General features: G+C 42.0%; 1 protein-coding gene across 3 annotated transcripts in view; it reads left to right on the top strand.

Annotated features, from left to right (window-relative positions):
- The first annotated feature begins 7,257 nt into the window (after positions 1–7,257).
- LOC311254415 (histone deacetylase 7-like) overlaps positions 7,258–16,839 on the top strand; it is a 45,231-nt gene continuing 35,649 nt past the window's right edge. Inside the window, exon 1 of one of the 3 annotated variants that reach the window (XM_084348171.1) lies at positions 7,258–7,438. In XM_084348171.1, coding sequence (XP_084204297.1) covers positions 7,420–7,438 — 19 coding nt within the window. In that variant the 5' untranslated portion in view covers positions 7,258–7,419. Of the gene's footprint in view, positions 7,439–14,780; positions 15,254–16,839 lie in introns of those variants that run through there. The other 2 variants (XM_084348172.1, XM_084348170.1) reach the window with 2 other exon arrangements.

Genomic DNA, 16,839 nt, shown 5'->3' with positions numbered 1-16,839 from the left:
TATCTCTTGTTTCTGCACTCTGTAACTTCAGTGAGAGGGTAGGATCACAGCGTTACATGTTTACTTCAACATACAAGTTTTCAACACATAACATTGTTATGACGTAATGAGTTTTGTTTGTAGTTAGCACCTGAATTACATTTTTGTTACAGACCCGAGATTCGTATTTTGCGACAGTGCTGTTGCACTCAGAAACTGTGGGGGGTGCCAAATCGCACAAAGTCCCAATTTCTACATAATGTTGCTTTAGTTGTTGTTACTGAGTTTTAGTCTCCACCAGTGCCTGAAGGAAATATCTGACTCTTAAGCTGCTAAATGCTGCACTATATTCACTAGCTAGAATGTTTGAAAAATGATTGATTATTTTTTTAATAAAAAAATGATATTGCTCATTCATTTTGCACAAATGTGCACAGTTGTAAAGTAAAAGTCTTCACTAAACCTGCCTCTGATCTACTCCCACTGAGATACTCTTGAATAGCATCCTGTTACACTAAAAATCCTTCATTGTTAACCATTGTTTAATTCTTTTAATGATATTGTATACAGTATTATTGTACAAGTCAAAGCTCTGTAGTTATATTCTGTCTTCAAATAAGTTTCACGAAACTGATTCACATTAGATTCCCCTAAAACCACCTTAAAGCCACCTATAAAGTTTTGGATTTAAAACATTTACAGTCTTAATATTTTATGGCTCTGACTTTCATATGAGAAAGAAACCAACATGCAGTGGTGACAAGCGACACAGTTGCAGTGAGAATGTGTTCAACAACTCGAGTATTAAGCCTGCAAGACAGACAGGAGACAGTACAGGTGGCCATTGTGTATCTGCGTATGTCAGTGTTTGCGTCTGTGTGTGTATACTGTGGTGTGGGGGTGGGGCGGAGGGGGGCAGCATTTCCGCCAGCACACAGGTGCATCATGACATGTAGCCCCTGCGAAACCTTGATCTCATACACACACACACACACACAAACACACACCTCAGATGCTGCGATAAGTGTCATCTCCAACCACGGCGACGGTGGTGTTTTCAATAGAGACACGAGGAGGAGGGGATTTTGCAAGTGTGAAGTCTCGGAGGTAAAACCTCTCTAAACAAAGTGTGATCCAGGTGTGCGCTGATATCAAAATGTCTAGAGCAACACAAGGAAAGGAAATAAAAACTCATGTTGAATGATCTCTGAACCTAACTGAAAAACGTATGCAGACCTGCGTTGCGTGTTTGCCCGTGTCCCCGTGTGCATGCATGATTCTGCACATTCGTATCTACATTACATGTGTGGCACTGCGGTCTCCTGGCTGTATCTCATGATTGTGGTTTTGCCGTGCTGTTTTCTCTTTTTTTTTCATGCTATTTTCTCTCCCCTCTCTGTGCGTACGCGGAACAAAAATGTAGCTCTTCTTCTGAATAATGGGAGTGGCACGATAAACCACATGCAGATGCTTTCTAGCATAAAAATACAGACAGCGACAAAGACACAGAAACATAACGTACTGATGTGTATCTGGGCCAGGTCTCACCTCAAATGCGTGGTTAACAGCTCATAAAAGTGTAAGTGAGCTTGTGTAAGTATGTAGCAAAGGAACACACCAACATGAAGCCATTTTTCCATGGTCCAGCTTTAACATATGAAGATGTAGCACAGAGCCAAAACCCAAATAGCCAGTACCCTCCAGCCAGGGTGACTTCATGTTATTTCCACTACCTCCCACACACACACACACACATACACACACACTGTCGTCCATGCCTTGGTCTCGTTCAAGTTCCCAAGGCTGTTTCATTACAGTGAGCCCACTTAATCGGAGGCACATCCACCCAACAGCGGATCGGCCCTGCAACAGCTGAGCAAAACATCTGCTGGGCTCCCACTCCCAGCCAGGACGCTCTGGGGTTGATTTAGACCAACGTTTGACATAAACCGATAAATTTGTTGATTCCACTTCCAGAAACGTCCACCCTCTCCATATACTGTTACTCTTAGTAAGTTTTTTCCCCCTTTTTTTTCATCATCTTTTCTGCGGCTGTACCTCGCCCCTCTTCTGTGAATCAACCGCCCCCCCACCCTCTGGTTTCCCCCCCTTCTATACAGCTGTTCCCGTGCCTCATGTTGCACATTCTTTCATTCTTTAGGGCTCTGGCTGTCAGGGACCCATTACTTTTCTTCCTGCTGTGTGTGTGTGAGAGAGAGAAAGAGGCAATGTAACAATTTGAGAGGCCTGAAAGACAGAGTACAGCTGCATGGAGCGGAGCCCCCTCACATACACAAACACACACTCACACACACTCCCCCAGCTGTTTGTCTCTCGCCAATTACTGCCGTCCCTGCTCGTCCTGTCCCCTCCAGTCCTCCCCCTGGTCCCATAACCACCTTCCTGCTCCTGCTATTTTTAGCTTGAGAGACGGCGAGAGAGAGAGACAGACGGGGGGCCCCTTCACGGCCTAATCACGGCATCCACCGAGCGACCGCTGCCTTCATATATTCAGAGCTCCCCCTCCTTTGTCTCCCACTCTTCAAACTCTCCATCCTCCCCATCTTTTGGCCACAGGCTCAGGTAATATACTTGGGAATGCTAAACAAAGGAAAAGTGCAACACAAAAACAGGCACCGACCCGGCAAACAACAAAGCAATTAGCCAGTGTTTGGTCTGCTGAAACAACCGTGACCTTTCAGGAAACTCCCCCTTCCTGTGAGAGAAGGGCAGGCTCGCCGCTCTGGCTGATTAAAGGCTGAGAAGCACAACAGCCAGAATTCTTGGAAGTGCGTGAGACACTGTTGGTAGGTATATTTCTTCAAGTGGTCATCACAGCCTATTTTTAAGTTTAGGTATTTTGTTTGTTGTTTTGACACTGAACCTCAGTACTTTTGTGTCAAGTATGGAAAAATCTTGCCAGATTCGTAATTTTGTTTACTTGAATGAAAAGTCTGGTTGTATTCCATAATTTGTTATTGTCAAAAAATCCCATGACAGACCTTGGTGTCGCCAAGTCCTGATATAGCTTCCTCTTAACCACAAATCTCTAACTTTTTTTTTGTCTAAAAAACAATTCAAAACATTGTGTGATATGCTTCTCCATTATGATTAACTGTAGTTTATTTTGAGTATATCTCACAAACACCAGCCTGCTGCTGTAAATACTCACAAGACCACCGAATGAGTATTCATCCGCAACCGAAAGTAGTTCCCAACAAACTCACTATTTACTCCTGTTTAAAAAAAAACTGCAGTGCCCGACCTCTAAAGGAAATAAGTCAGACTTTTCTTTATTCAGGCTTATGTTTGTGACCTGCTTTTAAAAGTGTGCGTCTTCAATAGGAACAAATAGACTTTGTACAGTATCGAGAGCGGAAGGGAGGTCAGAAAGTACTGGGAGGATGACTATAACATTGCTGAACACCTGCATGTATGAAGACAACATTTAAGATCTGAGAAAGATGAAATAAAGGGTTATGTAGAAAAGCATGTTATTTCAAGTATAAAATACATAGCATTAGTCCTTTACAGCTAATCTCCTTGTGAGACAGCTGGATTCCAGAGATGGCGAGATCACACTAGGTCCTTAGGTAGGAATCCATCTTGCCAAGTTTAATAGGTGATATACAGGTGTGCCGACCACAAAGGCGACAAGAGAAAGAAGCAACTGTTGGTTCAAAAAGAACAATGGTGGCTCTGTGAGAAGCTATCTTAGATGTTGCTATAGCATCAGTCATATCAGAACTGGAGAGTATGTCTTATTGAAAGAAGAGCAAAGAACGGCACTGAAGTCTTTTCTTGATGGAACATATGTTTTCCTCTTCTCCCAACTGGCTTTGGCTATGTCATATGATTTGTTGATCTGATTGGTTGAAATTAAGACAGATGGTTCATCCAATCACCTGCCAAGTAATTTTTGAGAGTGCCTGCCCTTTTTCAAACACTTTCCAATAACGCCCTCAAAGATGGTTCCTTGTAACAAAGCATCTGGTGAATCGGGTTATGAAACTCTATCTCTTTTCAAATGATACCCAGAACGAAGGTGAACATGAGGGAAAGAATTTTGGCAGCAACCAAAATGAATTTTCGAAGCACTGATCACATAGCAGAAATTTTCTTGCAAATGCCACAAGGGTCAATCCTAAAGTTGGAACACATCATGGGAAAAAAGATGGTCATCCACATGCTGATAAGACATTTCCAGTATTTTTCCGATGCTTGTGATCTGTCTCGACTGCTCTGGCAGATAAAGGCGCCACCTTTTCCTCCTGCTCTTCCTCACGCTGATCTTTAGGGACTTTTAACGGCCTGTGAGCACCTCACGTTTCCAGACGATGCAGATCCCATTGTATTCCTCAAGGACTACTAACCTGCTTCTTATCTGCGTCTCCTTTTCCTCTCTGTGCTCCAGAAGGAACAGGTTAGCTGTTTGTATCAACTCAGCCACAGCCTGGAGAGTGCCCGGCTCCCATCGATTAAACCAGATTGCGAGGAATTTTTGCTCACAGGGCTTGAGAAGTGGGTTGATCTAAATGTAAACTGTTTCGTTTATGCATATTCAAAAACACATGGTCTCAAAGTGGCTAAGTGGAAATTCTGGGAATCCTGCATAATGTCCAGTAATGTGTTGCTTTTTTGCTTTTGTATATAGACTGGAAATTTGCACATCACAGTCCTCCTCTCTTCAGAAAGTTTGTTTGAGGAGAAACTGAGACCAGGGCAAGCCAACCTCAGAATCCCTCTCACTTGCCATGAGGACAAAGGGTCATAACCCCCAAACATGGGTTTCCTTTGGTCAGTATGTTTTCCCAAAGGATGAAGTTACATTTGAACCAGAAAGCTAATCCATAGCTGCGATCGCAGTACTGGAGGGAGCCAGACCACACAGCAGTTGAGGTCAGGAGGGTTGTTGACCCTTTTAGCTGCATTTCTCTTCCACAGACGGGAAAAAACAAAAAAAACACGCACTCCCTAAATCAACTAAGGTTAATTCAACTTAACAGGACTAACGTGTGTTGGCGTGGCAGCAGGATGCTGCCTGCTACTGACTTGTTATGTCTGTCTGTGGCATTGTTATGTCTGCTGAAAGGTTTGTTGTAGGTTAGATGAAAGATGTCTTGATTTAATAATGCAGGATAAAACGTGCCATTGGCGCAACCCAAGCGCCAGAATAAATGTTGTCAATGTAGGCTGTGTTTCTAACTTTACATTTCTTTAGTTTAAATTTTCTTTTGGCCCGAAATACCTAAACTAACTTACTCACTAAAAACACAGCTGGAGATGTCCAGAGCTCTCGTCAAAAACATACATTTTTATCTTGAAAAAAATGATGGAAATGCTACCAAGGTCTAATAAAATTTATCCTGTGGTGTCACGGTCAAAGAAATGTTGAAAAGCTTGGACCCCCTCACTGCAGCCACTGGCTTCGCAGCCCTCTCCCCTGTAACTCCAGCACCATCAGCTCCATCTCCCAATATGACAATCAGGTCATAAACATGTAATGTGAACCTGATATGGCAGATTTTGTAGAAATGTCAATATGGTACTGATATGGTACTGACACTGACAACTGTGAACATATCAGTGGTTTGCGGAAACATTAACTGCCAACTTTTTATCCTGGAAACTGGCCATTATTTACGGGGCTCCTACTGTACATGCAAAGATCAGTTATATTTTCAGTTGAAAATGGCCAACATTCACTGGGTTCAGCGGCTAAAACAGGAGGATTTGCTGCTATACTGTATCGTATATTTATATGAGATGTATATATAATTAGTTGATATTTTTTGGTTTACAGTCTGACAAACAAGACATTTAACCTTGAACTCTGGGATGTTAGAGTAAGAAGTTTTCACTAGTTCATGGTCATAACAAAGTAATGGTAAGTTAAGGGTCAAATTTGTAAGAATTCCCAACTTGTCAAATACTGACGCTTTGGGATGGCAGCCAATGATTCCCAAAGTGTCAGTATTTCATGAGTCGGGAATAAGAAATGTCTGAGATCACGTGTTATTGTTTTTGAGATTTTTTTGCAGGCTTTACAGTAGTTTGGAGAAAACCGTGTTTCTGCTAAATAAGCTGGAAAAGCCGGTGTCTCCACTGCACGGCTCCGGTTCAAAATCAGGTTTGAATTCTGTGGCCAAACTGCACATATGTTAAATAGATGTGCTCCGTCCTCATCCCCTGACTTATTGTTATGGCTCATCCAAACATGCTAAACACCGCTACAGGCTTCTTCTTTTTTTTTATAGCTCTCTGACGTTGTACATTTATATGAATGAATCTCCGGCTCCTCACAGTTCTCAGTAGTTACAAATCTCTGAGAAAACCACATGCACTAACTTCCGCCTGTATTTCCGGGGAAATGTACATTTACGAGAATGAATGTACCTCAGAAAATACGTACATTTAAATCATGAAGCCACTGATCCAGTTTCTCATGTTATTATGCATGCCAAGAATGATTAAGGCAGTTATCAGTATGTTCACAGAGATTAGATCCCAATGAAAGAAACTGTTACACACTGCTGAATTGTAATTGCCGTTGTGGAAATATGTCGCTTGTCAGAGTGAGCACAATGAATGCTCAATTTGTGTGTTTACGCAGAAATGAGAGCTTGACTGGGTCATGGAGTTTTTAGGGATATTTTAGGTCAGAAGTTTTCTCGCACATGCACAGGAAATAAAATGGGTAGCTATAGAATTAATTAATTTAAAGAAGATTATGGATTGATTCTGGCTACAAAACTGGTGTGATGCCAGTGACACACCAACAACAAACTTGTTTTGTTGGATTTTTCCTGGTCTCACTTTAACGTGCACAGTGTAATACCACTGTGATATGTCTTTTAACACTTCTAATGCCCGATACGGCTTTTCATTTTGGTCCTGTGCATCCGAAAGCAACACTTCCTGCAATTGTCCCTCAGACACAAGCGGCTACACAATCTGTTGCTCTCTCTCTTTCTCTGTCTGTCCAACACACACACACACACAGATGCACACAACGTCCACAACTCCCTCCCTCCCTCCCTCCCTCCCTCCATCCCCGGAGCTTCTGGTGCAGCAGGGGCAGCACTGACAAAAAGTTACAGAGGGCTGATAGGGCAGAGCAACTGTATCTTCTCTGAACAAAAGATAGATTAGATTAAGTGAGAGAGAGAGAGAGAGAGAGAGAGAGGGAGAGAGAGAGAGAGCGAGAGACTGAAGCTCACATGAGAGGAAGTGCAAGACACAGAAAAGTCAGAGGCAGCCTGTTGTGTCAAACATTTAACTGTGACTCCCTCTGTCAGTGCACAGCCGGGCTCGAGCGCTGCAGCACCACTCCCCTGTCAGAGCAGGATCTATCTTCTCCCCGAGCCTCCCAGCCTGTCCGACTGCTGCATCTCTGATTCACTCGACTGCTGTGGGGGGCACAGAAGGACCTCTTACTGGATGTCACCACCCAAAATAGGTAGGAGTTGTTGCACGTTTGCACACAATATATTTATCTGTGTAACAGCTGTGTAGAAAATGTGTCTTTCAATGACTGTGTATCACCAGGAAAGTATATTAAAGGTTTACGTACTCTGAAGAGAAGAGAGGACTTTAGCTGTTGTGGCAGTTTTGCAGATGTGGACACCAGTTGTTGCTTCGGTTCATCTTCACTGTTACTACCGGCAGATGGTCAGCTTTGGTTGGCTTAAGCTGTGAGAAGCTTGGGTTTGTTCTGAGTTTACTGTAGCAGTTACTCTAAGTGTTGATATCACTGCAAATGATTCAAAGTTGTGCAAGACGAATATTTTGGCAAGAGCCAGAAAAAAAATGTTTTCTTGGTTTTATTTGTTTGGTTTTGGAAGTGTCGTTTCTCAGGACGGGGAAGGGGAGAAAATTGGAAACAGACCCACCCACCCTGGAGAGCTAGTCTATCCACGAAAAGTATAAGAGTGCAAAGAATGAGGAGACACACAACAACATTCCCTCACTGCAAAGCTGAGGATGATGAGAACAGAGAGACGAGAACGAGAACTTGGTCAGAGAAAAGCTGGGAAGAGGTTAGGTTGACACAGTGACAGTTAATTAAGTTGCTGGTAATCTCCTTTCAAGCAAGGACACTTGCAAACATTGAAAAAGAGTTGTCAAATCTTGCTTGTGCATGCATTTTTTTTTTTTTTTTTTTGCCCATGCACCAACACATCTTTTTATGGATACTTCACATTACTGCCACATGCTTACAATATTATTATAAGATTAGAAAGGACTAGAAAGTAGGAAAAAATTAGCAGAGGCTGCTGTGTGTAGCAACTTTGGCTTTTCACCCCCTCCTTCCTTGTTTTTGTGCACTGTATATAAATCTTGCAGCATAAGATGAAATGCTGGCCTCAGCCTTTGCTTGCTCTCTCGCCCAAAACACTCAACTTTTCGCTCTATTTTTACTCTCCCGTGCAGCTTCATTTTTAGAGACTTGTCTTTGTGGTTTGTTGGGCTATAAATCAGACTGTAACTCCTGTGTTCTCTCTGAAAATAATGGGAGTATAATAATGACATTCATGGTTTATTTGGCCTTTTCCCTGCGGTGATGAACACTCATGATGGTTTAAGGGCATTAAATACTGATAAAACTAGAGCATAAAGACTCGCTTTGAATAGATGCCGCCCTGTCCAAACTTACAAACGATGTTGTTACAAATTCTAGGGATGGGAACAACTGTAACCCAGATAACCTGATATTCAGATGAATACTTTTACCACTGAAATGAGTTTTACTTAAAATCTGAAAAAATGCTCTGTTGAACTGTTAAAAAAAGGCTATTTGCAAAATGCACCTTGTGTCATACTGCGTGTTCACCCGTTTATAGTAGGAATAAGAGTTGCAGTGATTAGTCCATTGATCTATCAGTTTAAAGACAGAAAATGAATGGCTAATACTTTTGATAGTTGATTAATCGTAATGCATTTCTGAGCAGGAACAGAACTGACTATCTTTGGATTTGGGACATTTGACCTCACAAAGCAAAACATTTCAAGAGTGTCTTGGAGACTTGTAAGGGGCATGAATCACTAATGAAAAGTGAGAACATGAAACCTTATTGGGGGAGAACAAAGTCCTGTTGTGTCCAAAGTGGGGAATCAGTCTAAGCAAGCAAACTGTACATATAACTTGAACTCGATGCTCTATAATTCCGTCACAGTGATAAATCATCGAACTCTGGCTTTGTTTTGGTTTGAGGGGCAGCAGGTTAAGAGGCCACAGTCAGCTGGAAGTGGCCCACAGGGACTCTCCCTCTCTCAGGGTCACTGAATCAGACTGCACTGTGAGGGAGTCCCATCATGGGTGTCTATATCCAGCCAAGAGGGTGTCAACTAACAGCAAAGAAGGATTGGTGACATTGTTGTTTGTTGCAGTTTCAAAGACGTGACACTTGCCTTTTGTAAATTATTTAAGATTTTCCTGAAAATATATCCTAGAGAAGTCATTATTTGTCTGAACCAGAAAGAAACTTACATCGGTAATGACTTTTTCTCAAAGTATCAGTCCAATGAATCAAGATTGAATGTTTTCAATTACCAAAATGACTTGGATTTGTAATTGTTCCATCACATTTTCCAAATAGCTGAAGGACAGTACAGTCACTTGGCTGAACGGTAGGCCAAAAGTGTGGAGATCCAAAATGGATCACCTCTCATTTAGTCCTCTCTGTTCTAAAGAGGGCTCTTCATCACAGCAGAGGCTGCCAACTGAGGCCAGGTGAGCACTGTAACGGGGTGAAGAAGTAACTCAAGTTTAGTGGTTGATGTGCGTGATACTAAAGAGTGGCTGATAGTAATCTCACTTCCATCTCATAAACCTGAACAGGCTGTTGTTTGTGTTTAGATTACAAACAGTAAATGCAGTCATTTATTTGAGTACTACCCCCTTGTGGAAAAGCATTTTTACTGCAAGAATTGAATGTAATTTTAACGTAACTGCCACGGGGAGGTTTAAGTGCACAGGGAAAACCGTCAGAGATTTTCTCTTGAAGGAAGTGGTTTAAGAACGTAGTTTTAGAAAGTACCACAGAGATGGAAACCAGTTTTAGCAGGAAATATAAAATAAATGTTAATGGTAAGTTGTTGCTGCCCTATATTTCTCTCTGTCAACATTATCATTCAGGCCAAGGATCTCTCATTTTATTCAGCTATTTAGCATTTAGTCCACAGGAGTGCCACTGAAATCATAACTTCAGTTTGATGTGTTTCTCTTAAAGACATGTCACAAACCTTTTCAAACAGGTACACACTGTTCCCAACTCATTGTTTTGACCTTTTTCAACATGTGCGCACACCGAAGTGCGAAGGCGTCGTAAAGCAACACTTTCCAGCATCACAGTGACTTTCCAGAGAAACTAGGCGTGCGCTGTCTATCTATCCACCCTGTGGGTTGACTTTACTTTGCTGTTGGGAATGGAAAGGCTTTAGAGGCTGCCCACGGCCTCCAGCTTCTTCTCAGTTCAAAGTTACCGCACAGCTGCTAGCTAGAAGGGCCTACCTGAAAACGTGCAGTTGTCTGTTATCATGCAGAGTTCAAGCGTGTTAGAACCAGAATGATGCAATCCACAACCACTGTTTTACATACGTAATGGATCTTCTTTTTTCTTTTATGTATACAACGAGGCAGTGATCTGTAGATTCTTTAGTTGAATTTCTTTTTTTCTTTCTGCATTCAACAAATCCTGGTGATTTAGAGCAGCATTAAAATAAGTTTTGGCCATTTTGGGATCAGCTGTAAACAAAACATTGACACCATATCACATTACAAATTTGTTGTGGCGAACATGTTTTGGTCTCTACTACCTCCTGAGGGTTTTAGCCCTTTAGCTGCTAAATGCTTCACAATGTTCACCAGCTAGTTAATACTGTAACTTTGTCTATCAGCTGTTTGGTGCTCAGCAGGTTGCAAGCAGTGGGTTTAACTGAACCAAAAAGAATTGCAGTACAACAGAAAAATAATGAGCTACAAAAATAGAGCCCGACGGCCATATCAGTTAGCTGATTGCATTTGCCGATATTGGCCTATCACAGATAAATCAGTATCTGTGTATGTGTTGTCCAATATGCACTTGAGGGATCATTGCAAGAAATGTGTGTACATCCGCGCATATATCGATATTGGAATTTTTTACTCCCTAATACTTGTTTTGGCATCGGCCCCAAAAAATTTTATACTGGTCGATTCACATTATATTGTACCACTTTACTAGTAAGTGCTACTACTACCACTGCTAACAATTCTGTCTACTCTGTATATATGACCTCTACTTCATGTCTGTCAGTCTTGTAAGAGGTACTGTATTCTATTGAGGAGATTTCTTCATCTGAAATGCGGATCTAAGGATAGGTGGTTTGGTATGTTGTTTATTTTGTAAAGCCCTCTCAATCACACTTGTAAACTTGTGATTTCTAACAACTGACACAGTAGTTAGAAAAAGGGCAGTTTGGGCCAGTCAATCTGAAAAAGGGGTGTGCTGTCTTCATGTCAGCGCATGTCTCTGCTTGCATGTGTGTTTGTGCGTGTGTGAGTAAGGTAGGATGACCCCCTGGATAGTCAAAAACAAATTCTTGTTTGCGGACCCCCGGCCTCCACCCGTTACCAGGAAATCTGTTTGACTGATAACTCCACACATTCCACAGGTTACACTAATGTACTGTGGCATTTCCGTCAGTGACCCCTCTTATATCACGCACATTATCCACATCAAACTGTCACTATCAGAGAAAAGTATCCTCGCACCACATGCAATCACAAAAGCTGCCGCTGGCCTTTTGTTTTGGTGTGTGAGTGTGCTTTCTGTGCAGCTCTGTTGGTTTTTGCCTGATTGTGCATCTTAATTATCTCAGCCTTTTCCACTATATAATCACTTTCTCACTCTGCCTATCTTTTCCCCAACTACCTCCTTTTCTTTCACTTTTTTTGGCAATCTGCCCCGCAACTGCTGCTCCCTTCATCACCGTATTGCCTGACTGCATTCCTCTCATTCCTACTTGCTTCCTGTGACTGGAAGAGCAGTGAGCCCTACTGGCCACAAAACTTCACCTTGGAGTCCTATCCGTGTATGCCATATGTGTCTCTTCCTGTCCTCACTGTTCTGGCTGTCAGTTTTTAAAATTCTCTTGGGCATTCTATAAAAAAGTGCATCTCTATTGGCATCTGAGAAGATTTTGAGGATGACTTTTCCACAGCATCTCGATCATACTCTCTTTGTACTGTGAGGTGGATGCTGGTGACTGTCCCTCTCTCTATGATCTAATCACTCCTATGCTGCTTACAAACTGAATGAGCTTAGGGTTACAACATAGGAAGTTGTGTATGCAACATGCTATGTTTTCAAGTGGCTAAGTTATGAAAACACCGCTGCTAGGCAACGGTGTCTAGAAGCCACGAGGCTAACAATTTAGCAAGCTAGTAAATCAATCAATCAATCATCATTTGGTACACACAACCCAGTTTGAAGTCACCAATACACACAGACAGGTGGGCATACACACATATCCCATCACTCATACCCAGCAATGGTACTGCTATGCAAATGTGCATGTGAAAAAATATATCTTGTACATCATAGTTCAGCATTCAAGCTTAGAGCCATTGGTGGAAAGCGATCACAAGCGATCACAAGCGATCACAAGTTTACAATTTATCACTGCTCTAACTGCTGTTCTTGTTTCACGTTTGAGTACTCCTCAAACACTAAAACTATTCAGCAATCAGCTCATGCATGTATTATTGTACAACCTTGATTCCATTCCATTGTAAAGGCCATAACAAGAGTCAATAGAGAAAGAAATACAGATATCTAGATATAATGAACAGAATGAGCTAATTTCTCTGAAAATGTGACAGTTACCAAGTATTCTCTAAATCTGCAAATAGAAGCAGCTCTGTCTCAAGCATGTGCTGCTCAAAATGGAAGATTTGCTATGAAATTCAATTTACTTGTGCGGTTCTCAAATCATTCAGGCCACAGTCAACCCGTGACTTGGAGATGGACTGTCATGTCCTGCCAAGAGCACGGGGAAAAGACATACTGTTGTTGAAATTAGACCGAGTGTTGTTGATAACATTTTTTTAAGCTCAGGCCGTAATTTTCCCCTTAGGTAGACAATTTAACTGAACAACGCAAACCTATTGACTCCCTCACAGGACAGGACCAGTCTGGGTCACATGAAATGAAAGATTGGATCAGCTCACTGTCTTTTACTAGCTGGTTTGTTCCAGACTGGTTTATCTTCATGGATCCAGTGATGTTGACTTTTTTGGCAGAGGCTGGATTTGGCCTCAGGCAGGATGAGGAAACTGTTAGAGACAGTAGGAGTTCAGTTTAGGAGAGAACATGTGAGTGTAAAGTAAATTAAGTAAAGTTTCGGTCAAAAGTCGGTCAGATCCCAAAATAAAAATACAATACAATAAATTCAGGGAAAAAGTACATCTGGAGTGTAGCAGAATAAACACTTCAGCCCAGAACAAACTTCTTGTTGTAAGCAGCTTATCATGAATTCAGTAGAGCATAAAAGACTTACTAGCCTATTAGCCTCCTACACAAAGATCATATTTGTTTGGGGGGGTTTTTTTGGACCTTTTTTCTGTAAAGTGCATCGACAAACAGATTGTGGTCTTATAAGTAAAGATTGAGAATACAAGTTGATTGAAATCCTGCGCTTGTGAAAACTAGTCAGAGGAGTTGTTCTGGGACTGAGCAATTTCAAAGCTCTAGTAAAAGTCTGACGTTAAATGTGCTTTGAGTGATTCATTTAAAAGAAAAGAAAATAACTTTTTTAATAAGACGTGGAGGCTTAACTTGACTCGGACGCAACATGCCAATTTACTGACTTCAAATTTACTTCAGCAACACTGATAAAAGCCTCAACTTGACCTGGTATTTGTTTGTGAAACATGACTGGATGAATGACATGCAAATATTTTTACATGCAACCTGCTAGGATGGGCACACCAGCAGAGGCCAACGCATGAGGGGGCTGGTCGAAAATAATAAAATTTGGTTTCCAGGATTATATTGTTAATGACAGCAATAAGAAAAGAACAGCAGTATGAAAGGTCTGCAACCCAGAATCACTTTAAAAACTGTAGCGATAGCTAGAGGTTTGTTATTGATTACCAGAAAATGTCAGTAAGATTTATAAAGGTATAAGCAGCCTGTTACAGTTTTGTAAGTCTTTAAACAGATGTATATGTTGAAACTGTCACAGTTTCCTTATCCTGCAGGCAGAACTTGCATTTCACTGTGATGTTGGCTTGTCCTTTTTGCCTAAAAAATTCAAAATAATGTGAATTTCCACAAAGTTAATGCTGTCCTCTCTGCCATCTCGCTACATTGAATTAGCTGGCTACGCATGCCCACTGACACAACTGTAGGTTTACCTTCCGCTGGCATGCAGCCACCTGCTGAGCAAAAGGAGAGAAACAGAAACAGAAACAGACCAAGCGCTTCAGGGATTTTCTTTTATTTCTGTGGTGACATTTTTTTTTTCCAGTAACGGATTACTTTTAGGAAAAACTAACTAATTAAACGGGTTACTTGAATTGCAGGAGGAACACGTTACATTACTCGTTACAACAAAAAATAATCTGAGTAATGTAACAGATTATTTTATTATCAAGAAGTTACCCCCAACACTGTCTGTCTGTGAGTGAGTACAAAAGGGGACCGTTGGGTCTTGTCTTGGCCCCTGAGTCCCCCCCCCAAAAAAACTCTGATGGTGTGGTCCCCTGTAGGATAGAAACAACCACACACACACACACACACACACACACACAGGGCATCCTCCTCACCCAGCCGAGTTCAGCAGATGGAGCCCTCACACCAGCAGCACACACACGGATGAAAGTGAGACTCCGAGCAGGTTTCATCAGCAGTTTCACCGCCGTCAGTCAGGCTCAGTGAGGAGGAGACAGCACATTGAGTGGAGAGCAGCTCTCAGTGGCGGTGCACGGTCTTCTTCTCTCACATTTTAAAGTGCTCAGTTTGACTTTACTGCGTGTTTAACGGCTCTGACAGCGGCGCGAGCTGACGGCCGGAACCAACGTTTTTGATGTTACTACAGAGACCAGCCGGCTAGCTTCACACAGTGACTCCAAGTTCAGCAGAAAAAACAACCAAAATGACACGGATAGACGGTCGGACTGAGCTTTTATCCGTCTTTTCTTTTTCCTGAACTGCTGTTGCGGCTCCAGACCTGCTCCAGTGCCGCATGACATTCAAAACACGTCGCGTTTGAACTTCACCGTCAAAAGGTAGGCGATGTTTGTTTGCTAATGTGCACTGTGAACTAGCTAGCAAACACGTTTCAAACTTCTAACTACTTGTTTAAAAAAGGCTACGACTTCGTTGTCACTGTTGCTGTCCTTCTTTCCCCGTGTTCAACAACTCATGTCAGACAAAATACTTGAACTGAAATAGTGTTTTCCTTGTCTTGTGGTAAAACCATAAAACAGGAGTGAACTAACATTAGCTGCATTGTTTATGATAAATCCGTGTTTTCCTTCCTCTGGCATGCGTCCAAGCTCAACAGGTGTAAAAGCTCACCTGGCTGAGATTTTCACTTGCACTGAAGTGTTTTCCCTCTGTTCATTTGAAGGAATGCAGTACAGCAATAAAATATGGCCATAATAATATCCAAAATCAGAGTGAGCATGCCATGAGGTCATGACCCACAGTCAGATGCTGCAGTTTAAATGAGTAAATACCTTATTACCTGCCTGATTGACTGCCTAATTGACTGTGTGTAACTCAAGGTGCCCTGGTAATTATCCTAATCTGACCGTTCAACATGCCTATTTTAGACTCAACAGTGCAAATAATTGTGTAATTATGGTATTAAGACCTCATTGTGTTCGCAAGTGTAGAATTTCCTACTGGATGTATTTCTGCCCATAACGTCATTGAAAAGTTTGACTCATTCACTACTAGGCAACAAATGTTTGGTTGTTCGATGGACCATGGGGTGGGCAACTGTGTTCGAGTGTGTGCGCTGTATTATGACAGAAGTCGTAAAAATTGTTAGATCACTCCCAAGCCTGCCCCTTCAGTCCCTAAAATGAAAACACACACACACGCACAAGGCAGCCATGCGTGGAATAATGTTCTCATGTGTCCAGGTTCCCTCTCTGGACGGGATGAGGTCATAGCCTCAGTGTTGTTGCGGGGATATAGTTACATTAGTTTCATGTGGGCCATGCCAAAGGAATCGACACCACCTACACTCCTCTGCCCCCTCTGTGATGCCTTTTTAAATCTCTCCCTCACTCCTTAATTTTTTCCTCTCGTCATCTCAGATAGCCAGCAGCGATCATTATTCCTCTGACTGGATAAATGTTTAACCATGCGCATGCATCTTTGTCTCTGCTGCGTGCAAATACTGTATCCAGTGTGTTTACAAAAGCGTATCACTGAATAAAGACTTTGATCATAATAACCAGCCCTTTATGCTGCACGATCGGTGTCGTCTTACTCAAACTGTTGATCACAAAGGCCCCTTTGCTGCACAAGTTGTGACAGCCTATGGGTTTGGCTTTGTCGTAGTCACTAACAATGAATAGGCCTCATATGGCTGAAGGTTCAAGTGAAACTTGACCGCCATTATCTTGGAGAAAAGGCTAAATATTCACATGTACACTGGAGATGTATTAACAATTCTGTTGTCTCTCTCTCTCCCTGTTGGTTTCGTCTACATTCTTGTAGACGGAGACATTTTAATGTCAACATAGATAACCTCATTCCTTCTGTAGCTAGCATCAGCTGTGAGTCATACTCTGGCCTAACTAGTTGTCAGGTATTGTTGAAAATGATATTACTCTAAAACAGTTTCACTGCAGTGTGG

Source organism: Pagrus pagrus (assembly GCF_965226575.1).
Source record: "Pagrus pagrus genome assembly, chromosome: 3".
NCBI classification, from domain to species: domain Eukaryota; kingdom Metazoa; phylum Chordata; class Actinopteri; order Spariformes; family Sparidae; genus Pagrus; species Pagrus pagrus.
Note: the sequence above shows the minus strand (reverse complement) of the source record. Positions and strands in the feature narration are given on the sequence as shown.